The sequence below is a fragment of the Lithobates pipiens genome, unplaced genomic scaffold (genome assembly GCF_037356315.1).
Source record: "Lithobates pipiens isolate NorthernLeopardFrog02 unplaced genomic scaffold, aLitPip1_a1.2 Scaffold_27, whole genome shotgun sequence".
Lineage (NCBI taxonomy): Eukaryota > Metazoa > Chordata > Amphibia > Anura > Ranidae > Lithobates > Lithobates pipiens.
The window spans coordinates 83,928,137-83,949,258 of record NW_027507788.1 but is presented as its reverse complement, the minus strand read 5'-3'; the positions used below and the strand labels follow the sequence as shown (position 1 = coordinate 83,949,258).

Sequence of the window (21,122 nt, the reverse complement as noted above, 5' to 3'; positions counted from 1 at the left end):
CAGTCCAGCCCAATAAAATCAAAGCTTCTAGCATTGGACTTACAGCTCTTTTTTTCATATTTTGGTAGAAGTATCAATGTGATGGCTATAACTATCCCTTTCTATGAAGGTAGCGACTATTGCCGCAGCAACTTATTTCTTCGCAGCAATGCACAGACTGATTGTGGTTGGGATGCTGTACATATGTAACCTTAAGCCGCGTACACACGGGGCGGACTGTCTGGCCAACTTAGTCCGTCAGACAATCTGACGGACAGTCCGTCATACTCTCGAATGAACGGACTTGACCACACACACCACTTTTTGAGTGGACTAATACGGCGTACTAAGTCCGCCATACTATCCGCCCTACTTTTGAAATTAACGGACTCGCCCACACACGCGGAGGAAAGTCCGCTCATTTCGAGCGCGTCTCCAGGTAGGCGGGGCCCGCGAAGGAGACGTCGCTGACCCCGCCGCCTGGAATGGACTTAAAGGGGAACCCCAACGCCGAAAAAAATCGGCGTGGGGGTCCCCCCCAAAGTCCACAACAGACCCTTGTCCGAGCACGCTACCCGGCCGGCCAGGAAAGGGGGGCGAGCGAGCGCCCCCCCCTCCTGAGTCGTACCAGGCCGCGTGCCCTCAACATGGGGGGGTGCCTTGGGGAAGGGGGGGCCGCGCGGCCCCCCCACCCCAAAGCACCTTGTCCCCATGTTGATGAGGACAAGGGCCTCTTCCCGACAACCCTGGCCGTTGGTTGTCGGGGTCTGCGGGCGGGGGGCTTATCGGAATCCGGGAGCCCCCTTTAATAAGGGGGCCCCCGGATACCGGCCCTCCACCCTATGTGAATGAGTATGGGGTACAATGTACCCCTACCCATTCACCTGTAAAATAAAAGTACAAAAAAAAACACAACACACGAGATAAAATACTTTATTGCACAGCTCCGGGGGTCTTCCGTCTTCGGGGGTCTTCTCGCCGGACTCCTCCGCTATCTTCTTGTAGCTCTTTTGCTAGCGGAGGAGTTCGGCTTTCTTCCTCGCCGCCGGCCTCTTCTCCCGACTTCGGGGGTCTTGTCCCCCCTCTTCGGTTCTTCTGCCGGGCCACCGCGCCTTCTTATAGCTCTTTTACAGGCGGTGGCCCGGTCTTCTGTCGCCGCCGCCTTCCGTTCTTCTTCTTCTTCTTCTCCAGGAGATGTTACCAAGCTGAAAATTGGTCTGGGCAGGAGGGGGGTTTAAGTGCCCAGTAAGCAAGTGGTTAAAGCTTCCATGGACTAATAGGGGATAAAGGGTTTAGACTTGGTTGATGGTTCTGAAGTGCTATGGACAGGTCCTAATTCTGATTACTGTAATAAGTAGGGCCTATTACCTTCTAGAATCTACTGAACCTAGCAATGGAGTTGAAGAATTGACGTTTGAATCTTACTGCGTGTATTGGATTATGTAAGCTTTTTGAGATGATTCCTGCCTAGATATTTTGATTTTGTTTTAGGCTTAAAGTGGTTCTAAGGCCAAAGGGTTTTTCCTGTCATACATTCTATGCATTCAGTATGCAGCTCCCCCTGCCACCCTTCCCCCCTTCAATAATCCAAGTCCGATCGCGATCTCCCGCTGCTGTCAATCACAGCTCACAGCCAGTGAGAAATGAGCAGGGGCGGACTGAGCCTTGTTATGTCTGTCTTATGGACACACTGCACAGGGCTCAGGAGTGAGCATGCACAAGTTCCCACATAGCAAGCAGCTTGCTATGGGGATACTTGGAGAAGAGGGGCCAGGAGTGCCAGCAGGGGACTTGAAGAGGAGGATCGGGGCTGCTCTGTGCAAAAACATTACACAGAGTGGGAAGTATAACATGTTGTTTTTAAAACTAAAAATAATAGCTACATTTTTGATACTTGGCACCTGAGAAAATGTAAAGTAATGCATTTGGGAGCTAAAAATATTAATTCAAGTTACTCACTAGGATCTGGGGCATTTGAGGATGGAAAAGGATCTGGGGTCCAAGTAAATCAGACACCAGTAACAGCATGCAATGCCAAGCTGCAGCAAGCAAGGTCAGCAGACTATTAGTACGCATTAAAAAGGGTATTTACTCAATAGATAAAACTAGAGTTCTACCACTTTACAAAACTCTGGTCCAGCCACATCTTGAATATGCTGTCCAGTTCTGGTCACCAGTCCCTGGGAAGGATTTACTTGAACTGGAGAGAGCGCTGAGCAAGGCAACAAAGCTAATAATGGGGATGGGGTACTTCTGTTATGATTGACTACAAACATTAAATGCCTCCTCTACAGGTTGAATCCATTTAAAGTTGTTGTAAAGGTTCATTTTTTTTTTTTTTTTATATTTTAATATAAAAAAAATGTTATACTTAACCTACTTTGTGCAGTGTTTTTGCTCAGAGAGGCCCCAAACCTCCTCTTTTTGGAGTCCCCTGCCAGCTCTTTTGGCTCCTCTTCCTCCCTTCCTAATACCCCCATAGCAAGCTGTTTTCTATGAGGGCAGTCTTGTGGGCTTGATCCCAAGCTGGGCTGTGTGGGTTTATTGACACACACAGTGCTGCTCAGCCCTGCGCTCTGCTCATAGTATTCGATTAGCAGCAGTCCATGGCTCCCGCTACTGCTTGGGTTCCTGTGAATAGAAAGAGAGCAGAGCTGCTACTCTCAACCTTTTAGGGGGGTTGAGGGAAGCTGGACATGGAAGTTTTTTTTTTTACCCTAATCTAGAGAAAGCATGAAGATAAAAAACAAAACATAAACTGAAGCCTTTACAGACACTTTAAGAGGGAATATGATAGTGTTATAAAAAAACTTTAAATGGTGACTCTAGCATTGTGAAAACGCTTTTATAATCATAGAAAACATGCTGCCGCACAATGAAGTTAGATGAGAACCAGTTCAGTCTTAAACTGTGTAAAGGGCTCTGTTAAAGCAGTAAGGATGTAGCATAGCCTTCCATAGTGAGTGGGGTCAGTGGGGAGCTTAGACAAATGTAAAAAAAATTTGGATGGGTTTCTTAGCAAGCACAATGTACAGGGATATTGAGAATGTTAGTGACATAAACACACACACACTCAAGTTGAACTAGATGGACTGGTGTCTTTATTCAACCTTATTGTGTAACATTAATCTGCATATCAATATCCTTGCTTCAAATTTTTTTTGACTTATGTGTTGAATTTGTCTTATAGATATGAAATGTATACTGGAACAGCGGCGGGCAGCTCTCCGTTCATTTTATACTCTTGCCATGTCACGTTATTTCCGTCCAGACCACCATGATGGGAAAAGTGAGTGCTGCTTATCAAACCATTTATTAGGGGGATCGCGCGGTCCGCCCCGAGTGCCACACGTTGGGGTGGACAAGCCGGCCACCTCGCCTCTCCTGGCCCTTGCACAGCACTGCCAGCAAAGTCTAAAGTTAGGAAAAAATCACTGACAGCCCCTTCTCCTACACCGCTCCTCCTCCTGTGTCACTCTCATTGTAAGCTGAAGCTTCTAAATACCTCAATAGCTTTGTGCTTGTTGGCCGCTCTCCTCCTTGTCTGAGTGTTGCTTTAGATTGGAGGAGAAGAGACCATCCATGAAACATTAGAGGTAAGCAGTCGTGTGACCAGGTCCATGCAAGAACGAAGCTATTGAGGTATATTTAGAGACTTTGATTATGATTATACAGGATTTATATAGTGCCAACAGTTTACGCAGCACTTTACAATATAAAAAGGAGACAATACAGTTATAATACAATAAAATACAAGAGGATTAAGAGGGCCCTGCTCAGAAGAGCTTACAATCTAATAGGGTGGGGCAGGTGGTACAAAAGGTTGTAACTGTGGGGAATGAGCTGATGGAAGTGGTAGAAGATTAGTTGGAGACGTGATAGGTTTTCCTGAAGAGATGAGTTTTCAGGGATTGCCTGAAGGTAGCAAGAGTAGGGGATAGCCGGAGCGGTGGAGGTAGCGAGTTCCAGAGGATGGAAGAGGCTCTGGAGAAGTCCTGGAGACGAGCGTGGGAGGAGGAGATGAGAGAACTTGAGAGTAGGAGGTTTGAGAAGAGCTGAGAGGACGATTTGGGTGATATTTGGAGACCAGATTGGTGATGTAGCTTGGGGCAGAGTTGGGAATGGCTTTGTATGTTGTGGTTAGTATTTTGAATTTAATTCGCTGGGTGTTTGGGAGCCAGTGTAGGGATTGGAGGAGAGGGTTGGCAGACATTGAGCAGTTGGTAAGGTGGATAAGTCTGGCAGCAGCATTTATGATAGACTGAAGAGGGGCTAGCCTATGGAGAGGCAGGCCAATGAGAAGAGACTTGCAATAGTCAAGACGAGAGATAACAAGGGAGTGAATGAGGAGCTTGGTGGTTTCATTTGTTAAAAAGTTTTGACAACGAGTGGACTTGGGGCTGAAATGACAAGTCAGAATCTAGGATTGCACCTAGTACCCTGGCGTGAGGGGAGGGACTGATAGTTGCATTGTTGATTTTGATGGAAAAGTCATTGAGGGGGGCATGTGCAGGGGGGAATATTAATAGCTCAGTTTTAGATAGATTTAGTTTAAAGAAGTGGTGCGACATCCATGCTGATCTGTCGGTTAGTAAGTTAGCAATGTCAAAGGAGACTGAAGGAGTGAGGTGAGGAGTAGACAAATAGATTTGGGTGTCATCTGCATATAAGTGGTATTGGAAGTCGTGGGTGGTTATCAAGTGACCAAGGGAGGAGGTGTAGATAGAGAAGAAAAGGGGTCCAAGAACAGAGCCTTGGGGGACAATGGAAGGGGACAATGGGCATTGGAGAGGAGGAGACTGAGTTGTAGGTGGCACTGAAGGAGGGCTGTGATAGGCAGAGAACCAGGATAGAGCAGAATTTCGGAGGCCAAGGGAATGTAGTTTTATTGAGAAGGAGCAGGTGGTCAACAGTATCAAAGGCCTCAGGTCAAGTAGTAGGAGTATGGAGTACTGGCTGTTGGTTTTAGCAGTTAGTAAATCGTTAGTGAGTTTTAGTAAGGCAGTTTTCGTGGAGTGCTGCGAGAGAAAGCCAGACTGTAAGGGGTCAAGAAGGTTATTTTCACTGAGTTAGGAGCTAAGACGGTTGTACACTAAGTGTTCTAGAAGTTTAGAGGTGAATGGGAGCAATGAGATGTCTTAAGTTGTAGGCTGGTCAGGTCCAGTTGAGGGCTTTTTAAGTATGGGAGTGATCTGCGCCTGTGTTTTAGAGGGGAAGGTGCCACTAGAGATGGAGAAATTGAAGATGTGAGTGAGGGAGCATAGGATAGAAGAAGGAGGGTGACCGTAGTAGTTGTGAGGGAACAGGATCCAAGGGACAATTGGTTAGGTGGGCACCTGAGAAAAGTTTTGTAACCTCTTCAGTAGTAGCCAATTCAAATGAGTCGAGTGTTGAATATGCTGTTAGGCAAGGTATGTTGGGGTAGAGGGGGTGGGGGACGAAGCAGAGAGTTAAAGGTTGAGAAGAACCGACGGGACTGGTTGACAAAGTATTAATAAGAGAGACAATGTTGGCTTGTTTGCCAGCATGAAGGCAGGAATTGTATTTTAGAAGGGCAGATTAATATGTGAAGTCTTGCAGGCATTTGGTTTTACGCCACAGTCATTCAAGAGCATGCCAATATCTCTTGAGTTGTCAGTTTGCCAGGGTTGTAACGGTCGGGGCCTGATTCTGCGTGTGGTTAGAGGAGCAAGTGCATCTAGTGATGATGAGCGTCAACTGTTGTAGACAGGGGTGGACAGGTCAGGACAGGACAGGGGAGAGATTATGTCATATAGGTGGTCAGTAGCAGAATAGAGAAGAGAAGGGTTATAGTGGCGAAGGTTCCTACAAGTAATTGTTTGCTGCTTGGCGGGCTGATTTACAATGAGAGTGGCACAGAAGACTGGGGGTCTCCTTGGAGTGCATGGGAGGCTGTGTATTGTACTGTGGGGGGGGGGGGGTGTATTGTGCAGAGGGTAGGGGGCTATGTAGTGTGCACATTACTAAAATTATTTTATTTGATTAAAATGTACTGGAGATTTTAGTCTGCTAAAATGGGACTAAAACTAAAATGGCATTTTAGCCAAAGACTATAAAACTAAAACACTTGCAGAAGACTAAAATGGGACTAAAACTAAAATGCCTTTTTAGTTCTAAGACTAAATCAAAATTTGCTGCCAAAATTAACACTGCACTGTAGTAGGCACCACTTCTACAGCGATCTCTACTAGTTTCTGGAAAGGATGTTCTAAAACAAAGAAATTGTAACTCAATGTAACATGGAGGATGACTGCTATAGAAGAATCAGTAGGTGGCAGCAAAACACTTATGCTGGCCATACACTATATGAAAAATCGGCCAAACCCATTTTCGAAAAACAAACAGTAGGCCGTGAGAGCAAACAATAGTGCCATCATGTAATAACCGATAAATCAGTGGACATAAATTAATCAATTTTTTGTTTGTTGTTTTTTTTTTGCATATACCTAGTGCAAGCAGTTTGGACGGGAAACGCATTAACATTTCAATTTATTGTTCGTTTGGCAGAAAATGTCTAAACTTGTCCTTAATTTTTTTCAGCTCAAAAACATCCCAATGATTATTGATTTTGTGCCCATTAACTGTCCGAAAAACGGATGAACTGTCTAAATGACCGAATTTTGGCAGATTTTTCTTATAGTGTATGGCCAGCATTAAAGATACATGGTTGGGATACATAAGGCTCACAATGTGTGTGTTTATATATGTATGTATGTATGTTTATATGTGTGTGTGTATATGTATGTATGTATGTGTGTGTATGTATATATATATATATATATATATATATATATATATATATATATATATATATATATATATATATATAATCACAGTATCTCACAAAAGTGAGTACACCCCTCAAATTTTTGTATATATTTTATTATATCTTTTCATGTGACAACACTGAACAAATGACAATTTGCTACAATGTAAAGTGTACAGCTTGTATAACAGTGCAAATTTACTGTCCCCTCAAAATAACTCCCTGACCCCTTCAGCCTCTGCAGCAAGGCTGGCGGCACTCATACGTCTCTTTCCAAAAGATGACCTCTGGATATGACGCTGAGTATGTGCACACAACTTCTTTGGTCGACCATGACACGGCCTGTTCTGAGTGGAACCTGTCCGTTAAACCGCTGTATGGTCTTGACCACCGTGCTGCATCTCAGTTTCAGGGTCTTGGCAATCTTCTTATAGCCTAGGACATCTTTATGTAGAGCAACAATACTCTTTTTTTTCAGATCCTCAGAGTTCTTTGCCTTGAGGTGCCATATTGAACTTTCAGTGACCAGTATGAGAGAGTGAGAGCGAGAACACCTTGTAACACTAATGAGTCACATGACATCGGGGAGGGAAAATGGCTACCTGGGCCCAATTTGGACATTTTCACTTAGGGGTTTACTCACTTTTGTTGCCAGCGGTTTAGACATTAATGGCTGTGTGTTGAGTTATTTTGAGGGGGACACCAAATTTACACTGTTAAACAAGCTGTACAATCACTACTTTACATTGTAGCGAAGTATAATTTTTTAAGTGTTGTGCCATGAAAAGATATAATATGTGAGGGGTGTACACACTTTTGTAAGATACTGTGTGTGTGTGTGTGTGTGTGTGTGTATGTATATGTATGTATGTATGTATGTGTGTGTGTATATATTACACACAATGCTCAGCATAAATGAGTACACCCCAACAGATTTGACCTTTACTTTCAGAATCAACTTTTATATGGGACGCCATACCACAAAATACTCCCTTTAATGCGGCCCATTGATTGCAATCAATATTTAGTTAATTTCCAATATGTACATACTAAGATTTGTAGGTAAATTTGATCTAAGGAATATCCAATTGCCTCTCAGGACTCGGGGTGGGTATGGTCAGGGAGTTTTGTTGTCTGCTTTTCTTTAGATTTACCAAAACCATGTAGTGCAAGGGCCTGCCTGATTACATACAAATTTAAACTCTTAAGGTTTGAGCTCATATTATATGGTTTTGGTACATCTGAAGGAAAAAAATCTACAGAAAATTGTATAGCGTGTACCCAGCTTTAAGCTTCAAATGTTGTGCGACATCTCTGGAACCTGAAAAGGTAATTATTGGTAAGTAAGAAAAATAAAGTCATTTTTGCTTAAGGTTGGTGTGTTTTTTTGATTTTTTTTTTAACTACTTTTTCACTTATCTGTATGCTATGCATAAGAGGATTGTGGTGAGAGGGGCTACATTCTGGCCCCTGTTGGTGGGCAGGTAGGTTGGACAAAATGCCCCCTTGCCACCACCTTGCTACTGGGCACTGGGGTTACTGAAAACCCCAATTTTGTGTTAAGCTAGAGCAAGGGTAGGCAATCTCGGCGCTCCAGCTGTGGTGAAACTACAAGTCCCATGAGACACTGCAGGACCCAGACAATCACAGGTATGGCTCCTAGAGGCAGAGGCATAATGGGATTTATAGTTTCAAAACAGCTGGAGTGCCGATGTTACCTACCCCTGAGCTAGAGTTTTTGAGGGAGGGGAAGGGTTTGAAAGGACCTCTTTCCAAGATGAAGGGCAATGTGCGCTGGTATTGGTAGCTCCAAGCTCCCTTGTGATGGGGATTCAAATCTGCATGCCTGGGGAAAAGTTGTAATATTATGTTGAGCAAATTTCAAAACAAATTATTATATATGGATTGCCCACACACCACAGTACAGTACACAATACCAGCAATACAGTACACCACAACACACAGTATGTGTTGTGGTGCTTCTGAGTTTCATTGTACTTTACTGTACATTGCATTGGTAGTGTCATTCACAATGAAAGTGATGCACATACAGCGCGTGTATGGTCATACATTACATTAAAACATACATTAAATGCATGTTAACGTGCATAGTTTAGCACACAAGTGTGAATGAGCCCTAAATGATAAAATAAATATTACAGAAAACACTATCCCACAGAACAACTGTTCAGCCAGTCCTAGTTGATGATTTATTACATGGGCGAAAACTAGGGTTGTCCCGATACTACTATTTCAAGTACTTTTTCCGATACTTTTTTCAATTGTGGCACTAATATTTAGCACAGTCAGTAGCTTTTTATTTTATTTTTTTATAATTTTTTTATTTTTAATGATTTTTTACTATACACACTTACACACATACATATATGTGTGTGTATATATAATAACGTTTTTTTGGGGAGGAGAAAGTGGAGTCAGTGTTTATTTTTTTTATTATTATTTCTACAATTTTACTTTTTTTATTATTCAATCTTAGGGTGGGGGGGGGGCTTTGAGATGTCAGGGGTCTAAACAGATAACAGATATATTACATATTTACTGGCTCCTTCCTCCACTCTCCATCCTGAAAGATCTGGGATGGGGGCGATGGAGGAGGACAGGGGGGCCCGAGAGCCCACAGTGGGGGAGCGGACCAGAGGAGGATGGGGGGGCACAGAAGAAGGCACAGAGGACGGGGGGCCGGAGGAGTGCACGGAGGAACACGAAGGGGAGCCGGAGAAGGATACAGGAAACACTCGGGAACAATCACCACGGTGGCAGGGGAAGTTATAATCGCCTATCTCCCTGTGTGCTTCTCCTCTCCCCTCCGCAGCCTTCAGCAGCTTTATTGAAAGCCACACAGGGTGATCGATGATTATAACTTCCCCAGCCACAGCACTGATTGTTCCTGGTATCGGATAAGGCATCGGGAGCATTTGCACGAGTACAAGAACTACTGCAAATACTCAGTATCGGGACCGGGACAACCCTTGTGAAAATCAATGTGAAAAATGGAAAAAGCAAAGAGGAAGAAACTGCGCTACGGAATAAGAATGATATTGGTCGGAAGCAGCAATTCAAATGTACACCAAAAATACACTGAACAAAAAGAGAAAAAAAGAGAACTGCGCTAACCTCAAATGCCCAAAGTGAATGGGGTATGTGTATGTGCCAAACCCACGATATGAGTCTTAGTGTCTTATTGTCTCTAAGACCACCTCAAAAATATAATGCATACTATTATATGTACAAATAAATGAAATTAAATACAAAAATGGGACACAAATACGTGTCAATAATGTGAATTACCCAAACGCAATACAAATTGTGTAAATCTCTGTGCATATACCCCTAAAATGAAAAAATTATTTTGTTTCCAATTTTTGACATGAAATAAATTGTCAAAAAATATATATTCTGAGACACTCTATATAATGTCCATATAGTTGTAAACCAAAATATTATAAAATGTCCATATGGTAAATAACACCGGTGAAGAAAAACTTCATGTAAGAGCTGGATTAGAAGTGCACAAATTAGAAATCTTCTCCAGAAATATAATGTGCTTTTCCCATCCCCGAATGAATGAATTGGCTCCTTACCAGATCCAAGCGACCCCCCGTTACAGAGGGTCACCACAGGCAAAAACAATCAAAGGATGTCCGGGTAACGGTTCCCCCTCAGGCGATCCCGAATCCCTCACGCAATAGGGCTGTGGCTGTTGCTCCAAATGTCACTCCCAATTCAACGTGGTATCACATAGGGAAAAACATAGGCTCCAGATAGTGTAAAACCAATGATTTTAATTTGCAAAAAACGAACGTATACACTTACATAAAAGACTTTAAAAACAGGTTCAAAACAGAGGCGTGCACCGGCCGGACACACGCCAACGCAGAGACCAACCCGTCCTTCCTGGTCTGAAAAGAACGAACACGACTGGGGTGACGTCGACACGTTTGCACCGCCCAAAATGTGAAAAATGAATTCCCGTTATTTTAGTGTCCAACAAAAATTTGTCAAAAACAGTGTATTCTTTTGTTTGTATGTTTTTTGTATTTAAAATACATAAAAAAAAATTGAAAGAGATATTGTCCCAGCAAATGATATAGGTATTGATATGGTATCAGAACTAACCATGAATGCGCTCTTAAAGTAAAGTGTAGAATCTCAAGTGGTTAAAACACAGTTACATATTATACACTATACACACTGTATTAATAAGGAATTTCCTTGGTATAGTCCGACATGTCTATCAACTGTATTTATGCACCTGGGTGTAACTTCACAATGACAGAAATTCCCATTTGTTGCAGGATGTAAATTCTTATATAGTGTAGTAATTGGACACCACTGTAGCTTGGGTTAACCGGTAACTATGTTGGCCCACGCGTAGCTGCAATTAAAAGTACAGGAATCTAGGCTAGAATGTCCTGACAAAAGTCTGTCTTCTAGGCAATCATTCAATTCACTATAATAAATGATTTAATGCACCATTAATTTTGCAGTCTCTGAAAGTGTAGATTGGAGTAGTAGCTGAAGAAATACAAGAAGAAAACATACGGCACCAACATAGTACATTGTCAAGGATACAATTTAATAGATGAAAAATTATATGTATTATGTGCCCCAAAAAAGTGACCAGCATGACAGTGGCCATGGTGGGGAAGATTTTGGTGAAGCTGTCGGGTACCATGGTCAGTGGTCTAAGGCGATAAAGTCCTTCAATCCTCCAGTATCAGTCCCGGGCAGATGGAACATTCCCGCATCCTGAATAGCATAATCCATGTCAAAGAAATGCAAGCCATCCACTTTGTTATATTGGTTGTTAGGCCACATGTTTCAGGGCACTCCCTTCTTAAGCCTTGCATATTACATTAAAGAAAGCTATTTTTTAAAGATTACTGCTTGGCGTCGGTATTTGTGTGTGTGTGTAACAAATACATCATATATATATATATATATATATATAGATATATATATATATATACGCATAAGTATTTATATTAAAAAAACACTCTCTAATAGAAGATCTAAGGTATATTGCATTGTAAATTCATATACACACACTCCATAAAATAGAAAATGTGTTACAAAGAAGTTATAAAGTATAAAAGGTTTTATAAAATAAAGGAAATTGTAACACAGAGAATGACTGCTATACAAGAATCAGTAGGGGGCAGCAACACACTTGCAGAGATTCATACTTAGGACTCATAAGGCTTACAAAGCTTATACTCCAGAATAAAGACCTTTATTTGGAGAGGAACTGCAGGCATCAGCATGTTATACACAATTGCATTGGTTCAGCATGGACCAATGTAACTATGTTGTATATACCATACCTGACCAATGCGCATGGGAACTGGAAATCGCTGAAGTAGACACTGCTGCTCCAGTGATCTCCACTTTCTTCTTGCGCCAAGCATCTGCTCTTCCGCTTTGTGAATAAAGAAGGTTGGCATGGGCACTATTCTTTGCATTTATTGAATGAATGCAGATAGTTCTCTGATTGGAAGAGGTGAGGCGGTGACATCAAGCTCTCCACCTCATCCCACAGAGTACACTTTGTATTCTTTCAGAAAATACAAAGCATTTTGTGACTGCCACCCGTGCTGAGCGGCCAACATCATGTGTTCACAGTGCATTAAACTGGCCATTCCAAAGGAGGCATTGCTGAGATTCCAAATTGCACTGCAATGCTGGCAAAATACAGAATTAATGTTTGTGTGCCATTTACTTTTAATAGCACCTTAAGGACAGTGCTGTTTTGCTGTGCGCCAAATAAGAGCAGGAGCTTATTTTGGGTCCACAAGCTTCGTGCAATGCGGTTCGCTATGATTGCCTGATAAATCGCACAGCGAAACGGTGCTGCGTTTTAGGTACCATTAAAAAAGCACACACAAACACATGTCCTGTATTTTGTCAGCATTGCAGTGCAATTTGGGAATTGCAGGCAGTTTGGTGGTGATTCCACCCGCAATCCCAAATCGCAAGATGTGAACGGGGCCCTACATTGGTACAAGCTGGATCAGGTATAACATGCCAGTGCCTGGAATTACTTTTTATTAAGCCATGTGACTGGAATTTTCAAATCTTGCTGGACTCTGAAAAATAAGTGTCAATTTTTGGATATAAGAATTGACTTTGTGAATTTAGCCTACAAAAATAATGAAATAAGAATATGTTGGGGCTCATTTGTAAAGAAGCAGTATGGTCTTACCAAAGTTATACCTCCTGTTAAAAAAAAAGAAAGTTTAAGAAGCACAGCATTTATGCTTTGCTGATATGCTTAGTGCTCTCAAGTTTTTTGTGATGGGTTTACTTCCTCTTTGATTCCCTGCAAAGGTAAAGCATAATGGACTACTATGCATCGCATAGTAGTCCATTATGTGTCACTTATCTGACACAGGAGCCAGCGAAGTCACCGCTGTCCCATGTAGGTCCGGAGCATCCTTCTTCTCTGTGGGTCTCGCTGCTCCGGTGCTGTCATTCGTCGGAGCCGCGATGATGTCACTCCCCTGCACGGGAGCCGCCACTCGCGGCATATCGCCTTTAACTGTGGCGCGCTCAGTGCGCCTGCGTGCCTCTGTCTACGGCGCATGCGCCGTAAACAGTGGTGCCTGTCTTTCGGCAAATATCTCCTAAACCGTGTAGGTTTAGGAGATATTTCTTGGACCTACAGGTAAGCTTTAATCTAGGCTTACCTGTAGGTCAAAGTGGTTTATAAGGGTTTACAACCACTTTAACCACTTAAGGACCGCCGTATTGCCATTGTACGTCATCGCAATGGCACAGGCAGGCACAAGCACGTACATGTACGTGCCTGCCTTCCAGCGGGTGGGGGGTCCGATCGGACCCCCTCCCACTGGATACCGCGGTCCGGTTCGCTTCAGGAGCGATCCGAGATGAGGGGATGGCCGTTGGTTTCTGGCCACCCCCTCTGGATCGCTCCTGGCCAATGAGAAGCTTCCTCCCACTGTGTATTGTATACACAGGAAGGAGGAAGTGATGTCATTCTCCTCGGGGCGGTCTTTTTGACCGGACTACGAGGAGAAGACTAAAAGTAAGTGCACCAAAACACTACTCTAACACATAGGTACACATAGGTACACAAACCCCCCCCCCCCGATTCTCCCCCTCCCCCCCCCCCCCCCCCCAGTCACAGTGTCACTGATTGCATTGATCATTTATTTACTGATCACTGCATTCAGTGTCAGTTGTAACAGTAAAAAGTGTCAGGGCAGTTAGTGTTAGGTCCAGGGTAGCCCCCTACCCCCCCCCCCCAATAAAGGTTTAACCCCCTGATTGCCCCTAGGGTTAACCCTTTCACCCCCTTTTGCCAGTGTCACTAAGCGATCATTTTTCTGATCGCTGCATTAGTGTCGCTAGGTAGCTAGTTATTTTTTTTAGGTTCACCGCCTGGTTTTTATAGCGCTAGGTACCCCGATATACTACCCAATAATGGTTTTAACCCCCTGATTGCCCCTAGTTAACCCTTTCACCCCCTTTTGCCAGTGTCACTAAGCGATCATTTTTCTGATCGCTGCATTAGTGTCGCTAGGTAGCTAGTTTTTTTTTTTAGGTTCACCGCCAGGTTTTTATAGCGCTAGGTACCCCGATATACTACCCAATAATGGTTTTAACCCCCTGATTGCCCCTAGTTAACCCTTTCACCCCCTTTTGCCAGTGTCACTAAGCGATCGTTTTTCTGATCGCTGCATTAGTGTCACTAGTGTCGCTAGGTAGCTAGTTATTTTTTTAGGTTCACCGGCAGATTTTTAACCCCCTGATTGCCCCTAGTTAACCCTTTCACCAGAGATCACAGTATAAGTGTCACTGGTGACGCTGGTTTGCCAGTTAGTTATTTAGGTTCCCCGTCAGGTTTTTATATAGCGCCAGGGACCCCCATATACTACCTAATAAAAATTTGAACCCCCTGATTGCCCCTAGTTAACCCTTTCACCACTGATCACCGTATAAGTGTTACGGGTGACTCTGGTTAGTTTGCTTTTTATAGCATCAGGGCACCCACCATTTATTACCCAATAAAGGTTTAACCCCCTGATCACCCGGCGGGTGATATCAATTAGGTTTTAGGGTCAGGGTCTGCGTCACCCCAGGCAGCGCTAGGTTAGTGCCAGTACCGCTAACACCCACACGCAAAGCATAAACCTCCCGTAGTGGTATAGAATCTGAACAGATCAATATCTGATCTGATCAGATCTTTACTAGCGTCCCCAGCAGTTTAGGGTTCCAAAAAAACGCATTGTTAGCGGGATCAGCCCAGATACCTGCTAGCACCTGCGTTTTGCCCCTCTGCCCAGCCCACCTAAGTGCAGTATCGATCGATCACTGTCACTTACAAAACACTAAACACATAACTGCAGCGATCGCAGAGTCAGGCCTGATCCCTGCGATCGCTAACAGTTTTTTTGGTAGCATTTTATATTTAAATCCGGAAGGCAGTGCTTGGTTTTCGGGGTCCCGTACGTGGCTAGGCTCCCAAAAAGTCCCCCACATGTGGTATCCCCGTACTCGGGAGAAGCAGCAGAATTTATATTGGGGTGTAATTTGACTTATGCCTATAGCATGTGTGAGCAATATATCATTTAGTGACAACTTTGTGCAAAAAAAAAAAAAATTGTAAAATTCCTGCAACTTGTGGCAAAATATAAAATATTTCATGGACTCAACATGCCTCTCAGTAAATAGCTTGGGGTGTCTACTTTCCAAAATGGGGTCATTTGGGGAGGGGTTTGTGTTATTTTGGCATTTTATGGCCTTCGAAACTGTGATAGGTAGTGAGGAGTGAAATCAAAAATTTGCACCCTTAGAAACCCTGAAGGCAGTGATTGGTTTTCGGGGTGCCGTACGCAGCTAGACTCCCAAAAAGTCCCACATATGTGGTATCCTCGTACTCAGGAGAAGCAGCAGAATATATTTTGGGGTACAATTCCACATATAACTATGGCATGTGTGAGCAATATATCATTTAGTGACAACTTTTTGTAAACTTTTTTTTTTTTTGTGTCATTATTCAATCACTTGGGACAAAAAAATATATTCAATGGGCTCAACATGCCTCTCCACAACTTCCTTGGGGTGTCTACTTTCCAAAATGGGGTCATTTGGGGGGGGGTTTGTACTGCCCTGCCATTTTAGCAATAAATGAATGAGATAGGCAGTCGTAAATTAAAAGCTGTGTAAATTCCAGAAAATGTACTCTAGTTTGTAGACGCTATAACTTTTGCGCAAACCAATAAATATACGCTTATTGACATTTTTTTTACTAAAGACATGTGGCTGAATAAATTTTGCCCTAAATGTTTGACTAAAATTGATTTTATTCGATTTTTCTTATAACAAAAAGTAGAAAATCTCATTTTTTTCTCAAAATTTTCGGTCTTTTTCCATTTATATCGCAAAAAATAAAAATCGCAGAGGCAATCAAATACCATCAAAAGAAAGCTCTATTTGTGGGAAGAAAAGGACGCAAATTTCGTTTGGGTACAACATTGCATGACCGCGCAATTACCAGTTAAAGCAGTGCAGTGCGAAATTGTAAAAAGACCTCTGGTCCTTAGGCTGTTTATTGGTCCGGGGCTGAAGTGGTTAAGATTCTGAAGCTAACAAAGCTTTAATGGAGCAGTTACACTGTCAGTTTCTTTCCCATTGGGATAAAGGTTTTACATAAATACTGATCATGTTAAGCACCCCTGTCAGTAGTAAATGGTTTGTCTCAACCCTCTAACTGCAACATATATATATATATATATATATATATCGGTAGCACTGTACACACGTGAAGATTTCCGAATACCTGGAAGATCTTCTAACATTTCATTTTGACAGGACTAGGCTTTAAATAAAACCCTTTTTTTTTTTTTTAAAGTACCAGTACTGCCAGCATACCTCTGCTACTACAGAAAGAAAGCCAACGCAACACTGCCCAGAGTCATCTCCATCCTCTCCATTTCTGATTACCATTTAAGGCCTCATGCACGCTGGACATTTTTACAGCTGCTGTTTTTGGCTTCAGGCGTTTTTTTCTGCAGCCAGCAAACTCCCCAGCATGTTATCCTATGTTTCCAGTCACACATAGGCTTTTATCAGTGTTTTTTGGCAGAGATTCTTTCTGGTTGAAAAAATGTAAAAAAAATCACTAGTGGGTTTGAAGAGGAGTTTGTTCTAACTCAGAAAAATGCTGATAAAAGCTAAAAAAAAAAAAATAAAGGCTGAAAAAACACGGCTATTCTGCTTTTTATGAGCGCTTTTAAACCATAAGCTTTTGTGGGAGTATAGTTTTACTAAAAAAAAAAATCCAAAACGCTAATGCAAAAACACTGTGAATGCTAAAAAAAACTTGAGTTTTTAATGCAGCATTTTACAGCTAAAGCTACTGGTGTTTTTATAAAGTCAAGTGTGCATGAGGCCTAATGGTGACTGAACTGCGTGGTTCAGAAGACCTGGGCATTAAGCTGCGGATTGTGAAAATATGGCTCGTCTATTCTTATGCAGGATTATACATTAAAGTGGTTGTATACCCAAACTGTACATTTTTACCTACAAGTAAGCTTACCTGTAGGTAAAATTTAATATCTCCTAAACTTGTACAGTTTAGGAGATTATTCCTTTTTGCATGCAACCACTGATGTCAGTTATGCATGTGCTCTGGATGCCCAGCTGAAGGTCCAGCAGACGCTGCCGGACCTTGCCGGGAAGAAAACCCGCGGGAGTGACATCATCGTGGCTCCAGCCACTCACAGCACCTGAGACACAAGCCTGGAAGACATGCAGAGGGCAAAATGTTAGCTCTCCTGGCGTGGACCGGGGTCCAATTACGGGGGGTTTCATACCGAGGTAAGTATTTGATAATGAGCTAGTATGCGCTGCACAATAGCTCATTAGGTCTTTGTCTTGCAGGGTTTTTTTTATGTGCGGGTATACAACTGCTTTAAGTAGCAACCTGAAGGATGATAGAGTGCTGATGATTGGTTGTATAGGTTGAAGCAATTACATATTGTTTGAAGATGTGAAGTGATGACTGTATTACATAGTTAGTAAGGTTGAATAAAGACACCAGTCCATCCAGTGTGAGTATCTACAATTGTCCCTATCCCTGTACATTGCACACTCACATTGGTCCCTACCCTCAAGGAGCCCACTATCCAAGGTCCATATTCATATACTAGGGCCAATTTTTTGGACAGAACCCATTAACTTACCAGCATGTCTTTGGAGTGTGGAAGGAAACCGGAGTATCCGGAGGAAACCCACGCAGGCACAGGGAGAACATGCAAACTCCAGGCAGGTAGTGTCATGGTTGGGATTCAAACTAGTGACCCTTTTTACTGCTAGGCAAGAGTGCTAACCACTATGCCATTGTGCCGCTCTGTATTGAGGGAGAGTTATCCCTATGGTTGCCTACATGTTCCTTTAAAAGCCTTTTCTTCAGTCGTATATTTAGATTGCTTTGATATCTTTTATTTTAAATAGTAAAGGTGTGGGGAATGTTACATACTGTATATAGTTGTTAGTAGGTAATTACTGATATAGTGTAATCCTGTTTTGGGTATAGACATTCTTTAATTCTGCCTCTCTTGATTCACAGCTCAGTATGAGGAGTCCTTTCCAATGGGATTTAGCCATCATGCTCACCAATGCTACACCGTCTCCAGCAGCCACAAGTGCTACGCTATGAAGACAGATCTGCACCTTCTCTTCCTTCTCTTTAAAATGGATGTGCCTACGTTTAGCATGCGGGCAATTGCTAATAAAACCATGCAAGTGTTTACCAAAGACTTCACTTTTTGACAAACTGACCTTTCATTATGTAGAGATATTCCAGGAATTACTCCTATTTCCTCGTAGTGATCCGTGTACAGCATACAGACTGTGTAAAGACACCTGTTATTTAACTTTACATATTTACAGATTATATTTATTTAACATTGTATGATGAAATCTTAAATCTTCCCAGTGGCAGTAAAAGATGTAATTAAATGTACGGAATTGAAATTTAATTAAATACAGTGGGGGTTATTTACTAAAGGCAAATCCACTTTGTACTGCAAGTGCACTTGGAAGTAAAGTCACTGTACACTGCGGCACAGTGGTGTAGTGGTTAGCATTCTCACCTAGCAGTAAAAAGGGTCGCTGGTTCAAATCCCAACCACGACACTACCTGCCTGGAGTTTGCATGTTCTCCCTGTGCCTGTGTGGGTTTCCTCCAGGTACTCCGGTTTCCTCCCACAATCCAAAGACATGCAGGTAGGTTAATTGGCTTCTGTCCAAAATTGGCCCTAGTATATGTATGGGGACCTTGGATTGTGGGCTCCTTGAGGGTAGGGACCGATTTGAGTGTTCAATGTACAGGGATAGGGGCAATTGTAGACACTCACTCAGGTTGAACTGGATGGACTGGTGTCTTTATTCAACCTTACTCACTATGAAACTATGAAACATCCAAGGCGGACGTGCACGGAAAAAAAAAAGCAGCATTTTAGAATGCACATGATTGGATGCTAAAATCAGCAGAGCTTCCACTCATTTCAGATCTACCCCTTAGATTTAGAGCGACTACATTTCCAAGTGCACTTGCAAGTGCAAAGTGGATTTACCTTTCGCAAATAACCCCCAGTGTCTGTATTCATGCATATTTGTGTGTAGGATGAATGTATAAAAAAGCATATTTCTGGGTAAATTGTATTTTATATACCTTGCAGGAGTTGATTAAAGTGTAACTTTTACCTTTTTTGCAAGTTTTTCTGTAGAATAATTTTGTCCGCTCTGCTTATGCAGAGCAGACATAGTCACAGCCTGCTCTGCTCTGTGGGTGGTCAGATGTAAACAAAACTGCCTGTCCATTTACATCCAACTGTCATCCAATCTGATCCTCCAAATGGATAAGGAAGGTATCCCCAATCTGTCTGTTTTTAGCGGATAGGTTCAGATCAGTTGCCAGCGTTTGTCAATGGACACCTGCCACTCCATGGAGAGCAATGGATGGTCTGATCGGGTCCATCTAAAAAACTGACAGGCAGACCCGATCGGTTTGCCCGTGTGAAAGAGGCCTCAGTCAGATTTCAAAATAAATGGGGTACAAAAATCAACAAAATATGCTAGGTTGCTCCAAATATGGTGTTCTTAAAACACATAAGAGCATGTCTCCATTAGACAAAAAGAATAGAAGGAGAAAGAAAATTGTTAGAAAAACATTGCAAGCCATCTGATCCAGAGGACTCGACATAATAAAGTCTCGTGTTTTTTTTTTTGTTTTTTTAAATAACAAACATTTTATACTTGCCTGCTAAGTGAAGTGATTTTGCACAGAGCAGCCCAAATTCTCCTTTTCTTGGGTTCCTCGTCAGTGCTCCTTTCCCCTCCCTCCTGCCCCCATAGAAAGCTGCTTGCTATGGGGGCACCCAAGTCGAGCCGCTGCTCTGTGTGTCCATTCAGACACAGAGCTGCGGCTTGGCCCTGCCCCTTTCTCTGCTCATTGGCTGACTGACTTTGACAGCATCAGGAGCCAATGGGGAGGGAGAGTTCCGGACAGCTAATACTCTTGTGCAACATCACTGGATTGTGTGAAAAATAAGTGAATCGCTTAAAATTAATCTCAAAATGAACTGCAAAGGATATGCATAAAACGGCGTACATACACATATATATATATATATATATATATATATATATATATATATATATATATATATATATATATATATATGAAAAGGTGCACACATGTGATCTTGAGGACAAACTTTAGACAATACAAGCAGTGTATGGATACACATAAGTATACACTGAAATATACAAGTGTAATAAACCAAACTTACAAAAGAAATTATCGTGTACCTGGTAGTTGCGCCTGATTGGACGAGGAAGGCCTCCCTTACACCTCTGACTCGGGCCTCTGGTAATGTGAACAGAAGGCACCGGAGTGCAGAGTCGCATGAGTACCAAGGAATCTTGCAGACAGCAGGGCGGATGTCCTGGTCTGCTGGAGAAGATACCGGAAGGTCTTGGCAGGTAGGCAGCTGGTGCAGGTGACAGCAACAGATAGCAAGATCAGGCAGGCTGGGTCATACACGGCAAGACAGTCAGCTGCAGGGTACAGGCAGGAACGTAGGCTAGCGCCAGCGTCAATCACGGGTGCGCACAAGCGTGTGCAATTGTTGGCGCACACTGGGATGCGCGACAGCTCTTTGCGTGCAAGTTTGCGCATTCGCACTTCTATGCACCAATGTTCGTTTCCTATGAGCAAAGGGAATAAGTGTTCTGTGCTTTGGAGTACTTCTAGAGCGGCGAACTTGTCTGCTGGCATGTGCACCTGACATTGCCCCCCTCCAAT

At 42.8% G+C, this 21,122-nt stretch overlaps 1 protein-coding gene across 2 annotated transcripts in view; it reads left to right on the top strand.

Moving 5' to 3' along the window:
* The window catches only part of FUZ (fuzzy planar cell polarity protein), a 137,630-nt gene extending 118,112 nt beyond the window's left edge, over positions 1-19,518 (top strand). The window contains exons 10-11 of one of the 2 annotated variants that reach the window (XM_077457142.1): positions 3,170-3,268; positions 18,381-19,518. In XM_077457142.1, the coding sequence (XP_077313268.1) occupies positions 3,170-3,268; positions 18,381-18,583 (302 nt within the window). In that variant the 3' untranslated portion in view covers positions 18,584-19,518. The remainder of the gene's footprint in view (positions 1-3,169; positions 3,269-18,380) is intronic. The other variant, XM_077457143.1, reaches the window with a different exon arrangement.
* Positions 19,519-21,122: the final 1,604 nt, after the last annotated feature.